At 42.5% G+C, this 21,526-nt stretch overlaps 1 protein-coding gene across 2 annotated transcripts in view; it reads left to right on the forward strand.

Annotated features, from left to right (window-relative positions):
• LOC109307593 (serine/threonine-protein kinase TNNI3K) overlaps positions 1-21,526 on the forward strand; it is a 207,412-nt gene that overhangs the window by 11,440 nt on the left and 174,446 nt on the right. Inside the window, exons 1-2 of one of the 2 annotated variants that reach the window (XM_019531625.1) lie at positions 15,572-15,672; positions 16,404-16,512. In XM_019531625.1, coding sequence (XP_019387170.1) covers positions 15,633-15,672; positions 16,404-16,512 — 149 coding nt within the window. In that variant the 5' untranslated portion in view covers positions 15,572-15,632. Of the gene's footprint in view, positions 1-15,571; positions 15,673-16,403; positions 16,513-21,526 lie in introns of those variants that run through there. The other variant, XM_019531624.1, reaches the window with a different exon arrangement.

The following is a 21,526-nucleotide window of genomic DNA, read 5'->3' on the forward strand; positions in this document are numbered from 1 at the left end:
CCATCACTTAAAAAAACCCAGAAAAAAATCAGGAAAAAAAATGGGGGAAAAAAGCCTCTGCTTACCTTATAAGCAGGGGTGGGAGGGGCTCCAGGGCCTCCGGGCAGAGCCCCCCAGGGCAGTGAAGGAGCAGCAGGGCCTGGGCTGGTGCCGCTGGGGCTGTCACCCACGCTGTGCGGGCCGGGCCCCAGTCAGCCAGATGCAGCCAGACTGCAGGTAAGTGTAGGGGAGGGGGGAGTTGGGTTTTTTAAACTATGGGGTGAGGGGGCAGGGTTCAGGGGACTTGAAGGGATGGGGCCAACCAGGGCAGGGGTCAGGGGCCTGGGGGGGCTGGCTGCAGCAGGGATTGGGTGCCTCAGGGACTGGCAGGGGGAGGGGCCATCTCCAGCAGGGGGAGGGGCCTCGGGGACCCGTGAGGGGAGGAGCCAGCCCCAGCTGGGGTTGGTGGGCCTCAGGGGAGTTGGCAGGGGGAGGGGCTGGCCACGGCAGTGGTCAGGGGCTTCAGGGGCACTGGAGGAGTGGGCGGGGCCATTGGGGGTCCCCTCCGCCCTCCTCCAGCCCCCCCAACCCCTTACTCACTGGCACCGGAGCCCTGGTGCTAAAACGTGGCCTGGCCGGCCCCGTGTTTCAGCACCAGCATGAGGGACCGACCATAGAGATGCTCTGGCAGTCAGTGTCTCCATGGAGGACCCAGCCTCCAGTTGCCTCAGGGCACAGTCAGGGACCGTACCTGCCCAGCTTTTTTAAACATTGATCTTTTTTAGACCCCCGAATAATATGTTTTTGTTCCTGCACGTGCCTGTTGCCCTGCTTCAAAGGGGTTTCAGGTGGGGCAACGGGCACATGCGCGCTCGTGTGGATGCACCCGCAGAGTCCAGGTCCAGCTCCCTGCTGCAGCTAGCAGGAACTCCCTGAATCACTGAAGCTCTGTGACTCTTTTCCAAATCAATACAGAGAGCTTCAAATCAGTCTGGAACTTTTAATTGGTCCCCTGATCCTATTCGGATTCAGAAATTTGGCCACCAAATTGGGCCGAATCTCCTGTGAATCAAATCAGCACCCAAAGCTTCACACATCCCTAATATGTGTGTTTGTGTGTTTATAATCCACATGGCTTCCTCTGCTTCCACTACTTAATTTTACAAACAGAGCTGTTAATAATGACAAAGAAAATAATTGTCCTCAACAGGGATTTCTTATTCAGTGGAGCCATTATGTTCAGGTCCTGTTAGCAAACCTACTAGTGCACTTGTGCTATTGGGAGCTGGTCAGGTGCCAAGCTCAATGAAGCTTGTTGCAGTACTGACATAACTTATTCAGGCAACGTTACTCTGAAGCCTTCCGATACAAAAGTACATTCATAGATCTGTGCCTAATTTTTTTTCCCCCTCAACTTGGTTCTTGTTCACTTTTAAATCAAGCAGCTTGAGGTAGGGACTTCAAAAACTGTTTTATGTGTTAACCCCCATAAAAAGTAGTGGATAAGCTTAGTGTCATCTATTTGGTATCCTTAATGATTTAGGGACCTATTCTGCCATCCTTTTGCATCCTGAATAGCATCCTTCTACAGCAGTGTGATTGCCCATTCATATTGAATAGCATCCTTTTATAGTAGTGTGACTGCCCATTAAAAATAAGAAGTACATTGTCTTCATTCTCTTACTGGAGTATACAACCTTTCTACTAGTCATACCAACTGTGGACCAGCTTGTGACCAGATCTTGCCTGTGCAGAAGCATAAATAAGAAGTCACCCTCCTGGTTTTTCTCCTCTTACACTGTGCATCTCTGCTGTAGGAATGAGATAGTAGCAGGCATTGTGTCTATTATTATGGAGGTGACAGTAGAGTGAATGAAGAGGGTCAGGGAGCATGTGGAAAACCCTGTGCGTGGCTCCATTCTCCTTGTAATCTGGACCAGGTTGTGTTGGCCAATAACAGATTCCTACAGCAGAGAAGGAATAGTGCTCCTCATAATTGCTTTCCTCAAAGACCCCCAGCATGCTACTGCTTTGTGGTGTCCTTTCTTCTGAGCAAAGAACACAAATGCCGCTGTGGTAACCTCTCTCACTCTGATAAGGGCAGTATTTGTATTTATTTGTGTATTTACTTGAGTTATATATCTCCTTTCGCAGAAGAGGCTTCAGAACACTCAAGTAAAAAACAAAATAACTATGCCAGGTAGATGAAAGTACAGAGCTGTCATCGATTATAAACTTTCTGACACTCTGCAGACTTTATGCTACTTAAGGAAACTAATGAAAAACCCAATTTTGTGATTCTCACCCAAGCTAGTAATATCTTCCCCTGTGACTTGTCACATTATCAATAGCTGAAACAGAAAAAGCCTTTACAGCTGTTGTCCTCTGCCGAGTTACCATGACATTGTTGTCTGTCATACAATTTTATTCATGTTTATGAAATATGGCCTTTCACACAGACACAATATAATGCATGGACGCACGTTGATGCACAGTAACCTTTTCTATACAAGATCCTTTGTTTCAGTTTTAGTTTGTGTAGTTCAAATATTTGTAAAGTAGACTAGTTGTTCTAAACAGTTGTCTGAATTAAATGCGCTGCATGTTTTGTTGAGCAAATGTTTCTTATGTCTACATAAGAATGCGTGATAGACTTGAGCCATTTGTAGCTAAGCAAGATTAAAAAGATTTTTTAAAATATTTCTCTCATTTCTGAATAGATTCCTAAAATATCTGCTACTTTTCCTTTATGAACTAGCAAGGTGTTTCATGTCCAGTCTCATTTAGCACGTCTCTGTAGCATGTCAATGCGCTGCCCTAAGAGGAAATAAAACATTTACATCTTGAGGCAGAGAACTTAATAAAAGAAAATCTTTTGTAATGGGATAAACGTAGATTTCATTTGCTGGGTGAGAAGGATTAGACTTCTTTAAAGGTTTGTGACATTTCATGATTGCTTTCTACACTGTGTATTTTGGCCTTGATCTTTTAGAAAGTAAATTTTGGTCAGTGTTACTAGGTTTCCTTATATTACTGCATAGGGGGCAGAAATTCATATGGTTTTACAACATGTCTAGTATTTAAGATGCAATCAAGTTTTGTAGACATTTGAAAAACAATTCCGTAACAATCGTTTCCATAACCTGTAATTTCTCTTAATTTTTCATCCTATGTGCGCACACAAAAAAACAAAGCATTAACTGTATATACACATATTAAAGACCAAATTGTGGATTTCTCACTCATAAGTACTTGCTCATGTAAGCATCCATTAATTTAACTTGCACAATAGACAGTTTTGGCCCAGTAATTCTGATGAACCCATAACTTGGTGTTACACTCCTTACTGACATTGAAATGATTGTGTCACAAAATTATGAGATTACTACATTATTAAAACTGTGGCAGTAGGAGCCACTCTCAGGGACTGGAAGTGGCAGGGACAAACCCCGATGCTCTGGGAGACAGACCTGGGGACTTGGCCCCCAAAAAATTACCTGATAGTCAAGCCAGGTCACCAGGTGGGTCATGTGAACCAGCGCTGCACCAGCTTTTCAAGCAGCTTTCAATCAAGCTCAGTGGCGGCCAGCTGATGACGTCAGCCACAGCTGCCACCATGGGGGATTTAAAGACACCGTCAGAAGCCAGCAAGGAGAGAGGAGGCAGGAGGCAAGGAGATGAGGTTGCTGGGGTGTGACTCAGCTGAGCAGTGATTACAAGGAACCCTGCCCCACAGAAAGTAGGTGCAGGCAGTGTCCAGGAGCCAGGAAAGTCTTGCGACCCCATGCTCCTGGGGTCACTCACCATCCTTAATGTCCAGGCAGGGTTTGTTTGACCATGAGCCTGCAGAGGGCACCGCAGGTGCAAGCGATGCACTGGGGTCAAATAGGACTGAAAAGTCAGAGCAAAGAGCAGGCTGCAACCACGAACCTGCGCTGTGAACAGGGGCTGGTATCAGTTGAACACAAAATTTTATTGATATACAGGTTTCCCTCAATTTATGCGGGTTCTTTATAGGCAAATTTGCTCTTATGCGACTAGCATAGTTAGACCCATAATTCGTTATATGTGAGGTAAATTTGCTCTTATACAATCAGCATAGATGCCCCCCTTCCCCCCAACCCAAGCAGGTAAGTCTGTGGGGGGAGGGGAAAAGGCCATGGCCCCACTCACCCCAGCCCCAGCTGCAAAGGCCCCAGGAGTGGCCAGCACCAGCTACCTGTAGCTGCTGGGCTGCACCATGCTCCGCCTGTTCCCCCAACCCCGCGCCTGGGCTCTGCTTGTCCACACTCGCCTCTGGGCTGCACCATGCCCTGATGCAGGCAGCTGGTGTCAACTGCTCCCAGAGCCACTCCAGCATGGACTGAGGTGAGTGCGGACAAGTGGAGCCCTGGACAGCTCAGCACTCACCCCAGCCCATGCTGAAGTGGCCCCAGGAGCAGCCGACACCAGCTGTCTGCACCAGAGCACGATGCAGCTGGCATTGGCTGCTCCTGGGGCTGCTGCAACCAGGGCTGGGGTGAGTGCTGTTCAGTTCCCTTTGCTTTGCTGCCTTGTACAGCCCCAGGAGTGCCAACCCTCCCCCTGCCCCTTCTCTAGTCCCAGCCTCACTCCCTCCCTCACCACCATGGGAACCTTTCCCTATTTGTTACATTGTAAAGTGGGTTCACTTTATGCAAATTCAATTTATGTGCCATTCTTTGGGAATGCATGTACTGCATAAATCGAGGGAAATCTTTACTTACAATTTAAAGCAATTTGGCAGCCTGCCTGTGCCCCAAGTTCTATAATAAAAAAAAATTATAAATACCTGTAATATTTGGCATTTGATTTTTGGGTTTTTTGTCATAGAAAATGAGAGCTACCCCTGCCCCCTTTGCTCACCAGGCTGTGGGTCCAGCTGTAGCTATCCCCGCCCACGCCCCTACTTTGTGGCACTGAGCAGCTCTGATATTCCAGGGCCCTGGCCTGCCCCTCAATCCCAACCCACAGCTCCACAGCCTTCCTGGTGCCCTTCACTCCCACCCCACAGCCCCCTGGGTTCTGCTGGTGCCCCTCACTCCTCACTCCCAGCCTTCTGCCCCCACAGCTCCAGGGTCCACAGGCCCCTTGCCCCCCAGCAGCACCCAAGCCCCAGCTGCTGCCCACAGGAGGAGGCAAGTATGGCAGAGTAGAGCCCAGCTCCTCCTCCCTCCACAGGTGGCACGGCTGGAGCAGAGCCCATTGCGGGGGGGCAGATGTGGGCTGCTCACTGTGAACTTGAGGCTTCCTGCCCTGCTGCCCTCCTGCCAGTGCCTCCGCAGTCCAGTAAGCAGGACACAGCATGACAGGGAAGAGCAGGACTGTTGGGGTCGTGACGAGGATCGCACTGGACCATGCCTCACCAGCCAGAGTCAGCTCACAAACTCAGGGATGCCTGACTTATGAGAGGCTGACAAAACCTAATTGGACAGAAAGCGCGCACACTAGGCAACTGACTCTGATTGATAAGTGCCATTGACATATGTTTATGTTTTTTTTGTTGTATGTTATAGTCATATTTTGTGTTTTATTGTTATTTGTGACCACCCCTCTGCTGTTAAACATGGCTGTTTAAATAAACCTTCTCCACGATCCAACCCAGGAATCTCTAGAACCTCTTCTCAGATCTGGCTGACCAGCATCGGGCCGCCACACAGGACCAGGCTGGGAAGCTCATTGCTGTTGCTGGGAGCTCTGTGCTGTCATGGCAAGGTACCCCCTGCCCACCCAGCAGGAGCAAGGAGCACAACTTTGTGCTACCACCCCCTGCTGCAGCTGGGCAGGCAGGGGGTTCTTTGCCGTGGAGGCATGGGGCTTGCAGCAACATGGGGCTTATGGCAGCACCAAGCTTCCCTGCCCCAATCTGCTCTGCCATGCTGGGTCCCAGTCACTGGGCTGTGGAGGACCCGGGGGAGGGCAGCAGGGTAGGAAGCCTGAGCTGGCAGCAGGCAGCCCTGCTTTTGCCCCTGCCCCATGCACAAATCTGGGAGGCACATGCCCCCCATCATCCCCCAAGACTGCACATAGCAGTGAGGAGCCAGCTTCCCTGTCACCTCCAGGCAAGCCACTCACGGCTCTGACCCGCTTTCCGCCCAGGCCCTGCCACCGTGCATTCCAGCTGTGGGCTCCAAGTCCCACACATCGCCCCAGCTGGGCAGCAGCCCCAGCCCAACCCAACTCCCCACCACCACCCGCTATGTGAGCTTCGATTCCCACTCCCCCACCACCAGACTTAGCTGTGCAGAGCTGCTCTTCAGGTTGCCTGGTGGCCATGTGCACATGTATATACACATATATTCATGGTGCTCCCTGCGAAATATCCTTCTCCCACTCCCCCCAGCTCCTTGCAGGCTGGAACATTGCCAAGCTGCAAGGGGAAACCCACCATTTCCCATGCTTTTCTACTTTGAAAGAGAAAATCTGAGTTTCCTCCTTAAAATGAATAAATCTGGATTTTACTGCTTTTGTCTGTGGCAAATGGAAATTCCAGAGCCCTGCTCATTAGTAATGGTGACACTGGGAATAGAAGCACATATCTGACCATAATCAATGCAATGTTAGTATATCTATATCAGTTGCCAACTGCTGGATACTATGGAATGCTTTAGATTGTTTCAAACCATATCTTTCCATTAACTTTGCTGGGATTTCTATTCCTGACCCATGGCATGATGTGGTAAGTGTTTATTTTTTGTTGACAATTCTGTATTGGTCCACAACATTTTTCAAGGATAATGTCTAGAGGCAGGATTTTATACCTGGTACCATACTGATGCAACAAAAGGGTTTTTTTTCACTCCACTGGGAATCTGATTTCCTGAAACAGTCAAAGTTAGAATTTGTCTTGTAACTCCTGAACTTTTACATGCTTATTGTGGCTATTTGAACTTTTTTTTTAATTTGGCAGGTCATGAGGGAAGCAGTACTGGCTCACTGGAGAAGGGAAACTAGCAGTATAATACAGGGCTTTTGAAGGAAAATAGCAGGAAGGAACTGTCATTCCAAAGTTGATGTTATAATACCATTTTTGAGTCATGCTGCAAAGCCTTTCCTCCAGAATGTGGTAAATTTGAGCAGTACTCAGTATTTGTACACTTTTGATATCAGTGTCATAAAAGAAGCAGTTACCTGTATTAGACTAAAGTCAGGCAGAAGGCAGGGTAGGGTAGAAGGTCTCAAAGACTTGATCAGTGAGTTATGCCTTTCTGAATCAGTCTTTAACGTGGCACCATGCTCTACCTTTGGTATACAGATACAGAATCTTCAGTTCAAATAAGAGTATTCTTTGTTGCTTGTGTTATTTATACAGTGCTATAGATAGGTATGGTGTTTTATGAGTATGCCATTAAACTTACATGTTTAGAGTCCAGATTACATAAATAGAAGTGAAAGCATTATTGACATGTTTTAGGAACTCAGTAATTAGCAAAACGAACAAAACAAGAAAGGGGAAGGAAATACTGTAGTCCAGATTCTGAATCCTTACTCACGCAGTATTTACACCTTGACTGTCATGAATACTGTCACTGATTTCAATAGACTATATTAATAGGAGTAAAGTTTTACCAGTATGAGAAAGAAACACACTCCAGCCAGGTTTGTGTTTGCTGTTTGTGTAATGGCTGATTGAGATACAATTGGGCAGATCTAGGAAGGGTGCCATGGTGCAGTTACACTCCCCATTTGATTCCTTCTTCACCCAAACTGTACTGCCTGGGAGAGGCAGCAGTATTTCTATTCAGGCAGTGCTGAAAGAGTCAATTTACTTTGTGATTTGTCACCATATTGTGCCTGATTCCTGCCAATTTTTCTTTACACCATAGATATTAATGTCCCTATTTCATTTTTAATGGTCTTGAGGTTCCACTATTTAAAACTATCCTCTTTTCTGCAATTCTGCCGTCTGTTAGTCATTCCTGGAAATGCCATTTTTTTTCCTACTTCACAGCCCTGCAGACTTCTAGTTCTAGATAAAAACCTTAACTCAGACGTAGAAATGACTGACTACAAAGTATTGGGGGTGGTATCAACATGCTCAAAGAGGCTAGCTTCTGTTTTATTAATCTGAATGAGAGATGTACATTTTACTACAGGACTAATGACTTTTGACTATTTTGACTAATTTTTGCCTGGTTTGTTGTGTTTTCTTAAACTTTATATACCATATAGCAAATTAGTGCACATTCCAGTAGTAATATTTTTGCTTTGATCTTAAAACTGAATAATGGAGTGCTAGCCCCTTGCCATATTAGTAAACCATCTAGTTTCTCTTTAACTGGAGAACAATAAGAGTTGGTATGTGATGATGTGCCTCACTATCTGCCACCCCCATTTTCAAAATCTTAGATCTGCCCAGGAATACAATGTTAACATCTTGGGTTTTAAGAACACTGGCTTTTATTATTTAAATGTGACCAAGTAATGCTGGGTTACTTCAAGTGACCTGGCAGAGGTAAGTTGCAGAAGACTATCCAAAAGAAATGAGGTGTGGAGGAATGAGACTGCAACACCCTGGGGGCAGGGTATGAAACAAAAATGGAGTCATAAGAAGAGCTTAGAGATCCTTAGAGACCTTATTTTTATTCTACCTCCACAACCTAAGCACTGCATGCCTCTTTCACTTCCCCCACTTTATCTGGAATGTAAGTTGTTGAGGCTGGAAGTCTCTTGCTGCATATTTGACCAGCACCTGACATAATGAGGTCCTGATCTCATCTGGAGCCTGCAAGCCCCACTGCAGTACAAATTATTAATCTAACAGAGTGAAAGCAGTGAGAGGAGAAGACAGCAAAAAAATAACAAAGTCCCTTTTCAAATGGAAATTCTCAGCACCTAGGGATGCATAACAGAAATATTGCCTTTTTCTTTCAGCTTATTCCAACTCACAGGGCTGATGAGGGGAAGAGAATGTCATCAATTTTGTTGACTCTTCTAGCAGAAACCAGGCTTCTTGCCAGTTCACTTACCTCCCCACTAGCCTCCCTGATCGGTTGCTGTGGAGCAGGAAGCTTGGCAGCCCTGAGAGCCTAAGCAGGAGCTGAGACACATGGGGGATGTAAGGTCATCTTGAGTCAGGGCTGCCAGCTTTGTGGCTGTAGAAGTGCCTAGGAACAGGAGTGTGAGGTGTCCAGGCAGCTCAATGAACCTCATTCATTTCATTTTGAAAAGGAAACAAAATGCTATTTTATTTTTTCCAAACAAAAGCAGGGCATTCTGGCTCTGTGGACATTTAGAAGTTTTATTCTAATATAGACTGGGGGGGGGGTTCGATTTCAGAGCTTTCCGTGGAATGATTGACCTTCCTTATGGAACAACCATGAGCCAAGCTGACTCATGATGGGGTCCATCTTATCATATGATCTACCTCCCATCCAAGTCAATGGAGGTAGGACTGGGCATCTACCAAATATGGGCTTGCTAAAAATATGGATAAACAAACAATGTAAATTAAAAGCTACTATGCGTTAGTTCCTCCCAACTCTTACCCTGCCAACTCTTACCCTGTGGTAAGTGAAAGCTAAACCGGGCAATTTTGGTTTCACTGATGGCTAAGCTTTCATTTACTGTGAACTATGAGCAGTTATCATGGAGGAGCTGACATACAGTAAGTTGCTACCCCTTTCTAGCTAGCTGTAACTTACTTGGTTCTCTATATCCTAAATTGGATTTACACCTTTTTAATTATCTTGTTACTTATGTAGCATTACAAACAGTTCATTTTTCCCCATTCCTGCAACTCACTTTTTAGGTAGCTGATTACAATTATCTCTATTTATACAGGGGAAACTGAAGCCTAGCATTGCAAAAAAACACCAAAAAAAATGTAACAACAGGATTATAATTCAGGATTTGCTGATTTCTAGTCCCCTGTCCCTACCAGTATACCTGATACCCGTAAATCTATTGCATTCTCTGTTTGGAGCACTAAGGATCTAGTGGTGGAGCCTTCACTGAGACAGGAATAATGAACCCTTTACTTTCTAGAAAACAAGAATTTGGGTTGGGTTTTTTTAAAGGCCTGTTCCATCAGGAATGCGGGATTTGATTCAGTGAGTGGTAGCTGGGTTTGCTAGACGGATGCAGATAGTATTTGTCTAGGTCTCTAGATCATTGCCTGGCTTCCATCCATCCTCAAATGTTATTGTGCAGGCTGGTACAGGCTCAAATAAAGCCAAGATGAGTGTTTAATGATTTTATTCATGTCAGCTTTCTTTATTTAATTAGTTTTGCTGTGTAGTGCAATAATAGGGCTCATAATGAACATCATCCTAATGATTTCCCTGAATGCTTTGAGAGCATGCTATAATGAACAGAGATTTATCCATACTGTATATATTATACTATGAAATTTGAGAGGGGAGGATTATTTCAGTAACCTTTTAGGCAGGAAATTGAAGTCTGAGAAATTGGGCACTTAAAAAAGAATATCAGGAGTGGCAGTTTAAAAAACAAATGAAAGCCTGAAAGATGTAAGTGCCAGAAAGACTGGGGGATGATGGGGAGAGAAGGGAGGGTTTGAGAAGAGTGGTAGAAAGTATTAACAATCATTTGGCTTTCACAAGAAACCCTATAGACTTGGAGAATGAATTTAGCTGTAATAAATTAGCTTGGTGATTCCATCCTGTTCTTGTTCCTAAATCTCTAAGGCATAAAGCTTCAGTTTCTCTCCCCTGTCTACTCACAGCTCAGTAGATGGCATGTGGAAGATTAATCCCTGTGCAAATGCCATTGTTATATTGTGGTAACAAAAATAGAAGTACTTTTTTTGTGCACTTCTTTTAATCCACTGTCACAGAGGAACCATTGTAAACACCTGTTTCATTATATGGGATATTGAGTCCCACATATTTTATTTTCATAATAATGTGTTTTATTTTAAAGGTCTTTTCATTATCATTGACACAACTGAATGTTATTGGAAAAATGCTGAAATGGGTAACAATGACTTACAGCCCTTCCACACAGATGATCAAAATGGATATATTCTTAGAGTGAAAAGGAATTAATTTGAAGTAAAAGTAATTTCAAAGGCCTTCTTCTGTAAAGCCTCCATGTGAAGAACTCCTCAGAATGTACATTTGTAAGACTGCACATTTTCAAACATAACAGGGGACAGGAACACAACTTTAAAAACATGATAGAATTATGTGCAGCTGAGTAATCTGTAGACATTATACCTGTAGTGTGTTCACTGAAAAACATTGCTCTTGGATTTTTAGTACTAATTATATAGATGTTAATTAAGACTGGAATAACAGTGCAATCAATACAGACACCCTATTTTTTGTTTGTTTGTGGCTTTTTTTTACCATTGTGCTCATTAGTTTTAATTATTCAGCCAGCACTTCAAATAAATAGAATGCAATTTTACAAGGAGAAATGCAAAGTGCTGCACCTAGGGAGGAAAAATGTCCAGCACACCTACTGCCTAGGAAATGACCTGCTTGGTAGCAGGGAAGCGGAAAGTGATCTTGGAGTCCTAGTGGACTCGAAGATGAACATGAGTCATCAGTGTGTCGAAGTCATCAGCAAAGCTAACTGCACTCTATCATGAATCAGCAGATGCATGACAAACACAACCAAGGAGGTGATACTTCCCCTCTATCAGGCACTGGTCAGACCACAGTTGAAATACTGCGTGCAGTTTTGGGCACCACATTTCAAGAGGGACGTGGATAACCTGGAGAGGGTCCAGAGGGCCACTCGTATGATTAAGGGCTTGCAGGCCAAGCCCTACGAGGAGACACTAGGGCACTCGCAAGAGAAGGTTGAGAGGTGACCTTGTGGATGCCTACAAATTCATCATGGGGGCGCAGAAGGGAATTGGTGAGGCTCTACTCACCAAGGCACCCCGGGGGGTCCCAAGAAATAATGGCCATAAACAAGCAGAGAGCAGATTTAGACTGGACATTAGGAGGAACTTCTTCACATTTAGAGTGGCCAAGGTCTGGAATGGACTCCCAGGAGAGGTGGTGCTGTCCCCTACCCTGGGGGTCTTCAAGAGGAGGTTGCATGGGCATCAGGCTAGGGTCATCTGAACCCAGCACTTTCCTGTCTATGCAGGGGGTAGGACTCGATGATCTATTGAGGTCCCTTCTGAGCCTAACATCTGTGAATCTATAAATAAATGACATTTAGGTCATAGGTTGTTCATTGCATGCTTTCTTTTGGCATTTGCTCTGAGAGTTGTTGTTATGATTGGCTGTTGAAGCCACAATGTTGTTCCTCAAAATGAAACGTCAGGTGAATAGAAAAGGGTGACTTCCTTTAACTTGCGTTTCCCTGGGGTGTGTGCTGTGCCTAACCCCATATGAATGATTCTGGAATATTAATCAGATGTTGATCATTTGTCACTATGCATATGTGAATGCACATTAACTGCTGTTCAGCAGGATGTACTTGTAGGGCAATTAGGAGCACAGAGCTGGAAGTGATCCCCTCCTCCCTGGCTAGCAAGGCTTGTTCCTTGCATTTGCAGTAGCCATTTCTCCTCAAGGACATCCACACATTGCACCATAAAGCTTCTCATTTAAAAGGAGAAAAACCCCAGAACGTGGCATAGGGAACAGAGCAGAAGGGACAGTGAAAGACTGCCACAGCAAGGAATGTGTTGGATAAAAGATGATTCTAGGAAGTGGATCGAACGTGACACACAAGGAAGGCAACATGCCCCCCTCCCACAAGCCTAGTTGCAGACAGGACAGTCATTGATCTTTGGGCTCTATCCTCAGTTGTCATGACTGCCATAATTAGCTGGCGCTGAAGAAATGACTGGCTGCCAGGAGTGCTATGGAGCAGCCTCCTCCTCCTCCCCTGCAGCAGCTGTTGCCCATTTGTTGTTTCCTTCAGGGAGCAACATCTCAGCTCAGGTAGTATTTGGGAAGAAGTAGCCATGTGCTCAGTGAGGAAGCACTCCTAATCATGCAAGATGAAGAGAGTAAGACCATGTGGATTCCCTTGATACCAAGGCCTAGTCAAAGAAGGTCTTTGCTGCAGTGTCAGCTTCAGCTGCCTTGAGTTTTGCCCTTGCCCAGACCCTAAAAAAAATGTCTAGTTCAAGTTAACTGGTACTCTGACCTTGAGGTTTCTGTTCTGGAAGTGAGATGAGAGGAGTTCAGGCACTGCTGAAACTAGCTACTAAGGCAGATGGGGTGCAGCAGATGAGTTGCAACAAATCAAATGGTAATGTAGTGGCCTTGTGTGCCTCATAGTGTTCCCTAATGTGGTCACTCTCATTAGGCTCTCACTCAACTCAGGCTAGTTGCTGCAGTGAAATGGCCTTTTATGGCCCTTATGGGTCTGCTGGGAGTCCAGGTTCAAGAACCCAAGCCCTCTTGAGTTCTGTGTCACTAGTTTTACTTTTGCTACTTGATCACATGGAATACTACAAAGGCAAGTCTGTACGACTGTCCCTATTATACAGGTGTAGAAACTGAAGTGCCCTTGTCAAGGCCATATGACTTTCTGGGTAGTATCCTATTCACCATGCCATGATGTTTCCCTGGGTTTATCTCCGGGATTCCAAATGGGACATGGAGGTTTGAAGAAATATTCTGCTCCCTACCAGTGGGGCCAGATGCAGTGGATGAAGCTCCCATGGAGATACCCAGTTTAGCTTTAAGCCTCAGGTACTGCTAGCAGTGTAGTCTTGACTATACAGAGCTCAGCATAGCCTGTAAAACCCTGCAGAAGATGCTAAGTAAATACTCAGGCCATTTGCTCATATGGAGCTCAAGGCTACTGTGCAACACAGCTAATGATATGTAAGCTAGCTAGCTCATGTTGAAGTCACACTGTTATTTCTAAGCTCAGGTATATTTTCATTATATCAACTGCAGCTTCTAACACCAGGCCCATCCTACAAGATAACTCCTCTTAAAGAAGTGGTTTCTGCCAGAAGGCCAGATCTTATTTCCATTGATATAAAAGAAAAATCTCCTAATAATAACCCCCCAACATATAGATGAGTCAGCAAAATGAGTTTAAAAGTTGCATTAATACAAAGACACATCAATGTGCTTATTAAGCTTGTTCTCCATTAAGTTTACAGTGGAAGAGAGAGGCCAATGTATATGTATTTATTGTCAGCCCTTTCTTTATATTATGTTTTAATGCATGGGGAAAGGTTCACGCAGCATGTACTGTTAGATGGGGGCCCACAGTTACACTTTAGGAATTTGGGAAAAGAAAGAAATCTTAATCTAATAAAAGCAGGGGGAAAATAGACACCCATTATGGTAATACACTTATAGCTCTTCTAGTTGCTTGGCAACTGGATGTGGAATATCAGTTAAGAGGCCTATGTCTCTTCTCCTGTATTTGGGTGCATATAACAGAACATATTGTCAAAGCAGCTCAAAGTATTTAAAAATATGTCCTTGGTTTTCTGTGTAAATCAGTGCAAATAAACTGATGCACTCATGCTGTGCTAAACAAATATCTCAGGAGCACTAGTTTGTTTACAATGGGATGTAGCATGCTGAAGGTTTTATGTATGTATATATATTCTGTGCACATGTTGCTGGTATCTTACCTGGAATTCTTTGGTTAAGAACTTTTATCCAGAGCAGTTGTCAAGGTCATCCCATAGGCATTCAAACATTGGTGATATTGCTTTAAATATTTATTAAAAAATACCAACATAAAGGTAAAGAGCAACACAGATGAACGAATAAAATGAATGTAAAGATAGTCAAATAGTGGGTGATGAGGCAAGTAGTGTAAGACAGGTAAAACACAGATAGACAGAGAAGCAGACTCATGTTAAACTGAATTCTGAGCCTGACAGTCTATACAGATTAGAAGAAAAATGTATCCATTAACCTGGTTGTTTGTAATTTTTATAGCCTTGGAGATAACTAAACTAATCTTCTTCCTTCAGCGAGCCATGTTCAGTGTCTCAGTTCCATCAGTTTATGTCAGCGGGCCCATCCAGGGTGGTAGAAAGTCTATTTGCGCATGCTGCCTCCATCTCTCATTCCTTTTGGAGTGCCAGTGTTGGCCAGCAAGCAGTCTCCAGAGTAGGTTTGTTCACTATCAGTAATCTGGGGTTGAAAGCCTCCATTGTGAATGTGGTGACAATACTGCTGTCAGCTCTATGCGGATAAATATTACCCCAAATATACAACAGTGGGTGCCTATACAGTATCTTTAAGGTTTTGGGGTGAACCAATCAGCCTTTCAGTTAAAATTAATGGCACTTCAATGGCACATTAAGCTATGCAAACATAAGAAAGATGTGTACTCAGAAGTAATCTACCCATAGTTGATTATTAGAGTTCAGTCCCCTTAGTTCATTTCTCTACACCAATCTGGGGACAGGTTGTTAATTTTTCCTCAGGCCCCTGAATAGGTAATCAAGAGATAGAAGTGAATATTTCTATTGAAACATTTGCAATTTATTTTTTTGACACTGTATTTTAAACAAACTGATTAGTTACCTTTATTATTTTACACTTGATAGCACACACTGTTTTGCTCTGTGTCATTGTTGCATGACATTCCATTTGGCGCACAGTTTATTTTTAGCCAGAGACTATCAAAGTATTTTTCAGTAAGACTGTCACTGCACTTGAACAAGGAATCATATTACTGCAACAACTTTTCTGAAACAAAGAAGAAATATTGAACAAATGGGGAATTATAAATCTAGACCAACCCAAACTTGCACTGGTAATTAACGTTGCTTCTTTAATGCAATATACTATATATGCATCAACAAGTGGCAAATGTAATTTTAGCAAATTACTCATTGCTAATTTACTTCTGGGTTCAAGGATATGAGATGGTATTGTTTCTGGTCTACAAGAAGAATGGCTTGACTCAGATCACGTATGGTGTCTGTGAAAGAAAGGGAGGAAGCCAGCAAATTTCTACAGACTGTTAGATCATATTAGATTAGCCTATTGTGCTGATTTAATTAATATTTCATTAGTAGAAAATTACAAACATTAGCTCTATTTTTATTCTGTGCATCTATGTTAATATTTAGGATGTAAGAACTAACAAATATAATCCTCTGGACTAAGCTTCTCATTATTAAAATGAAATACATTTTCCAAAAGATTCATATATATGTGAATATTCATACATATATCTGTGATATATCTGTAACCTGTTTTATAGCCTAGATATAAGTTAATTTTATATCCTATACATGAGTTATGTGTATATATGGCAATATTGGTTACACAAGGTAAAATAAGTAAACTTTTGTATAATACTTAATACCACATTTTAACAGTAAATGTCCATAATTGAAACTGCAAGTGTTAGTAAGAAAATAATTATAATTAGACACATATTAAAGGTGAGTTATTTGATTACTGGTAGGTTGTGATCTGTGTTCTGTTTTTTTATGACACTCAAAGATATCGTGAAACACATTTGCTTTTCTTTGTTAGATGAATGGAAGAAGAAAGTTAGTGAATCATATGCTATAATCATAGAGAGATTAGAAGATGACTTGAAGATCAAAGAGAAGGAGCTAACAGAACTGAAACATGTGTTTAGGTAAGGTATTTTGGCAAGCTGCTTATTACGTACAGCACTTACTCAAATCTAAGACTCAAGATTTCTCCTATTCATCTGGAGGGGGGAAAAGCCCCTCATCTTGGATTTGAGTATAAGGCAGAGGTGGGGGAAAGGGAGTTGCTGCAACTCTGACTCCAGCCCTGAGCCCAGGTTGAGGCCAGAGTCAAAGCCACAGCAACTTTTACCCCCCCTTCTACTTGTCCCCTGGAGACATTGCCCCCCACTTGCCCCTGGGAGCTTCTGTCCCCTTGAAGCAGAGCCAGCAGCTCTGGTCCCAAGTTGTTGCTGCACGGTTGGGCAATGGCTAATGCTAGATCTTCCATGTGCTCCATGTCCAGGAGGGAATAAACCTAGAACTGCGCCTGACAGTAAGCAGCTGGGGAGGGGTAGAGGCTATGGGTATCACACAGGGGGGCAAAGGCTGCAGGAGGCAGGTGGGAGGAGAGAGGTTCCAGGGTGATAGAAGCTGCAGGGATGGAGGCAGATCTGCACTGGGTGGAGGGCAGGCTACAGGAGGGACAGATGGGAGGGGCCACGGGGCAAGGGAGCCACTTGGCCCCTTTACCATATGCCCCCTGGTGTGGCTTTGCCTGCTGCCGGTGGGGTGGGGGAAGGAAACATCTACGATGATCCTCTGATAATTAGGTTCTATACATGCTGGGTTTTTGTTTGTAGCCGTGTTGGTCTAAGGACATAGACAGGCAAAGTTCTTTGGGTAGATGTGATATCTTTTATTAGATCAACGGGGGTGGGGGGAGATGGAGAGACTTTCTATGCCTGAAGAAGGGTGATTGCACCCAAAAGCTTGCAAATAACTTTTTTCCAACTACTCAGTTGGTCTAATGAAAGATATCACATCTACCCAAAGAACCTTGCAGTTCTATACATGGAAACATAACAAATTTATAAATTTTTCAAATAAAATCTAATTGTTGACGGGTTATTTAAAATTCAAAGTAGTCTTGCATTTGGGTGAATATGATACTTAGAAATAATAATTCACTTTTAAATGATGATTTATATTGAATGATGTAATTCCAAATGTCTCCAGTTATGACAACGACATGCACAAATAGAAAGTCTCTTTCCTGCTATGTGTTTTTAAAAATCATTTCTAATAATTCTGAGCTAGTGTCTCTCCTTTTAGTACCAAGATTAAGGCCCCTAATTTTTTATTTGTTCTGATTGAATACTGCCAATATTTAATACAAATTTAGAACTGTACATGGATTTCCTTTAGCAGTATGCATACTTTTTTGATCATGTGACAGAATTACATTTGCAAAATAGTCTCCTTGCAGGAATATTTTCTAAAAGTGAATTTCAAATTCATAATTGCAGTCATTTTCTCAGGAGAGCCTAGATAAACCAGGTTTATCCGGTCAGATAATACACCATGTAACCTATTAATCCAGTCAGGGCAGTTAAATACTGAATCTGTATGGTGAGAGTTGAAGCATCAATCAACAGGTTCAACTCTATCACCTGCCCTACAACAGCAGGCAACAGAATTAGTCAGTCTTCTTGTGAGCATCCCAGATCAGAATCTGGTTTGAAGACCATAGCTCTTTTACTACAATAAAAATAATGGGATAATTATTCGCTTTTGTTTTCCATCTCTGAGAAGAATATCAAATGAGGGTAATCAAATCCTCCCACATGGAAGAAATTTGCATGAAATTTTGCACGAAAGAAAAAAGTTAATGCTGAGAAACTGGCTGGTTGCTGGAGGCCATGAAGAATGTGGTCATCAGATTACTTGAAAATAAATAGGATGATAAAACATGTACTGGGCCACTAAATTATTCTCCAGAACATGTGAGTTACAACAGAGATTATTTTTAAATGACATTTTCTTTCCAGTGTTCTGACAAGGTGGTTTTGGGCTGAAAAATGTTTCCCATAAAGAACCTCAAACCCATTCTTGTACATACATCTATCTGAGTAACTGTTTAAGAGGGGTTTGGGGCATTTTACATCATGTGATATGTATTACAAAGAAGTAGCCTCCAGGAAGTGTAACTGTTCTTCTGCTAGAGGCAAAAGTAGAGCTTGAGGGCAGGGAATGAAATAATTGCTCTTTATATTATCATATGCTGTCCTGTGCTGTCAGGGTACTATTGCACAGAAAAGATGTGCTTTCCACCTTTGTGTGTTGAAAGTCTCAGTGATGATGTTCAGTTTATAGTGGTACCTACAGGTTGCTACAGAAATCAAAATTCTGGTTGGCCGGTGGTTCTCAGTCTTTTTGGACTTGAGGCACCCTTCACTGGACATCAGGCATCCCTCTTTGGACCCCTCCACAACTTTTGGGAATTAAGTGGCACCAAGTTGAAAAATTAATTTCTGTATTGCAGAGGGGCTGGGCACTGGGGGTGAGGTATTGTTCAGACAGACCTGCAGGTTATCTGCATAGCTCTTTATACCTCCTTATCTGCTCACACTTTTCAGTGCCTTTCAAAAGATCTGATGGCACCCTGGTTGAGAATCACTGTGCTAGGCACTGTGGAGTGCATAATCTTGAAGGATTTAGAATCTAAATAAGACAAGACAAGGTTGGTAAAATCTGGCTCTTTCATGTCTGGATGGTTCATAACCTGCTTAATTCACGATGGGTCTCCAAGTAAAGGATGAGTTTCTCAGCTGTTTACTACTGCTTTTACTTTGAAGGCACTGTTTTTTCACTCACTTGGAACACAACAGTGGTTCTATGCAATTGTTTGCCATGGTCCTCTGTGCCCTTGGATGGTTTCCAAACCCTCATCTTCAGAAGGGGCTAATGAACCTAACACTACCAAGTATCCAGGCTGTACTCTACTAGTATTATGCCTATTTTAAACCAGGGTTACTGAGGTACAATGTAGTGACTTGCCCCAGGCTACACAGGAGATCTGTTGCAAAGCTGGGCATCAGATCCAAATTTGTGTACTTTTAGTGCAATGCCTCAACCCAAAAACTATCCTAAAAAGAGAATATTTGCATACACTGACAGATAGAATCACTTGTGGAGATGGAGTTAGAAGAAGCTCTTGGGCTAAAATAAGCCTTGAATTTAGACTTTGTAACTCTAAGCTTCATTTACAATTAAGGTTTTGTAACCAAGCAAATATTCCCTGCTTTGCTAGTGTCTGAGAATTGCAAAGGATTTAAAAATAGTTTATAAAGAGAAAAAACTGAAAGTACATTTTACTTTTCCAGGTTATGATTAAAAAAAGGTTTAAGCAAATAAAGGTGAAAAATTAAATTTTTAGTCATATATAAGGTTTATGAGTGAAATAGGTAAGGAAATTATGTCTTCAGAAATATGTGAGTTTTGAACTTGACAGAGTCCTTTTCAATGCTAACAATAGTTTTATATCATTGAGTACTATAAAAGAACACAAGAGACATAATTATACAATATGATCATATTTGAGTATTTTGAGACTTTTAAAATCCATCTGTCAAGTGAATCAATCCATCTCAATGTGTGCAGCAAAATGCATCAACATGCAAAGCACAAGAATTTTAAAATAAAAGACAAATTAACAAAAAGGACTTGTCTCCTAGGCCAAGGAGTTTGTCTTTCCCACAATCACCCCCTAAGGAAAACCTTAAAGAATAGATGGAGCTTACAGTGGTATCATTAATCACAATATGCCTGAGAAGACATGTATAGAACTAAAATATATAGGGAGAATGAGATTTTCCTTCTACTGCTCAAAACATTTTTTTCCTTAGTAAAAAGTAAGTGGTAAATGAAAAGCAGTCGCTGAAGATAAAAATGCTGCCATAATGGTAGACAAAATATTCCATTTCAGAAGAGTTTACATGAAGAAAATATTAACAAAACTACCAGGTTTCCCTTTATGCTTTTGACAGCTACTGTGTAAGAGGCAGATGCAAAAAGTTACCTTGGACCTACTCAAGTTGGTACTCTGAGAGAGGTCTAATTTTTGTGTTCATGCAAAATTCCTAGTACTTTTTTGAATTATTATTCCTTATGTAACGAGCCAGGCAACCTGGAGACCTTACTTTTCATAACCCATTCTAACCTGGTGATAAGAGATGGTCAGGAGTTTCCATCAGAATGATTTGCCAACAAAAATGCAAAGAAAATTATGATTTTCACTGCATTATTCTATAGAAAAATATAAATAAAATATTGTTCAAGTTTGGTTCAAACTGGATCAGAATTTTTAATTTCATTTTGACTCAGTTAAGTTGCATTTCCTCATCAGTGTATTGCATTAGACAGTTGTTTTTCTTGCTTCATTTCCTGCCTCGATTTTGTTCTCCAGAGGATCAAACCTTCCATAATGCAACATGTATTTTTCCTCTGCCCTGGACTTTGTCTGGTGTCTCATAGGAGCCATATGTCTCTAAGGGCCATTGGAGAGGCAGATAAACCATAGAACCTTTCCAACGGAGGACATGGGGGCATTTAGACCCTAAACTATAGTTGGTACAAAGCAATATTGAGCTTAGAAACCTGAGGCATAATGTTAAAGTGACTCAAAGTGTTTTGGATCGTGACAGTGAAGTGAAATGCAGCAATTTGATTTCAAGAATGCCAGCATGTTTTTTGATAAAAACATTTAAACAAAATGTTTCAACATTTCCAAGTCCAATTTTTTCAGAGTCTGTGTTCTCAAGAAACAAAAATGGAAATTAAATTCTCGGTCTCCATTTTGGATGGACACAAGCGTGGAATGGTCCAGATTTCCTTCAGAACAGAAATTCTGTATTTCATTCCATTCTGTTAGTGACCTCCCATCTCCCTCTCCCCACCGCCAAAGATGAAACTGAAATAGTTCAGTGTCAACCTTACGGTGGTGTAAATCCAGATTCTGCAAATGCAGAGTTGTCTAGAGTCTTCTATCTCCACTATAAATGAATAACTTATTAAAATATAGGAGCTGATTCTGGCCTTGTAGTTTACATTTACATTAGTTTACATATAAAGAAGAGCATCGAAGCACTGGCATGCAGTGCTTACAGACAATCAGGGTGG

This window comes from Crocodylus porosus, unplaced genomic scaffold (assembly GCF_001723895.1).
Source record: "Crocodylus porosus isolate Cpor-Errol unplaced genomic scaffold, CroPor_comp1, whole genome shotgun sequence".
NCBI classification, from domain to species: domain Eukaryota; kingdom Metazoa; phylum Chordata; order Crocodylia; family Crocodylidae; genus Crocodylus; species Crocodylus porosus.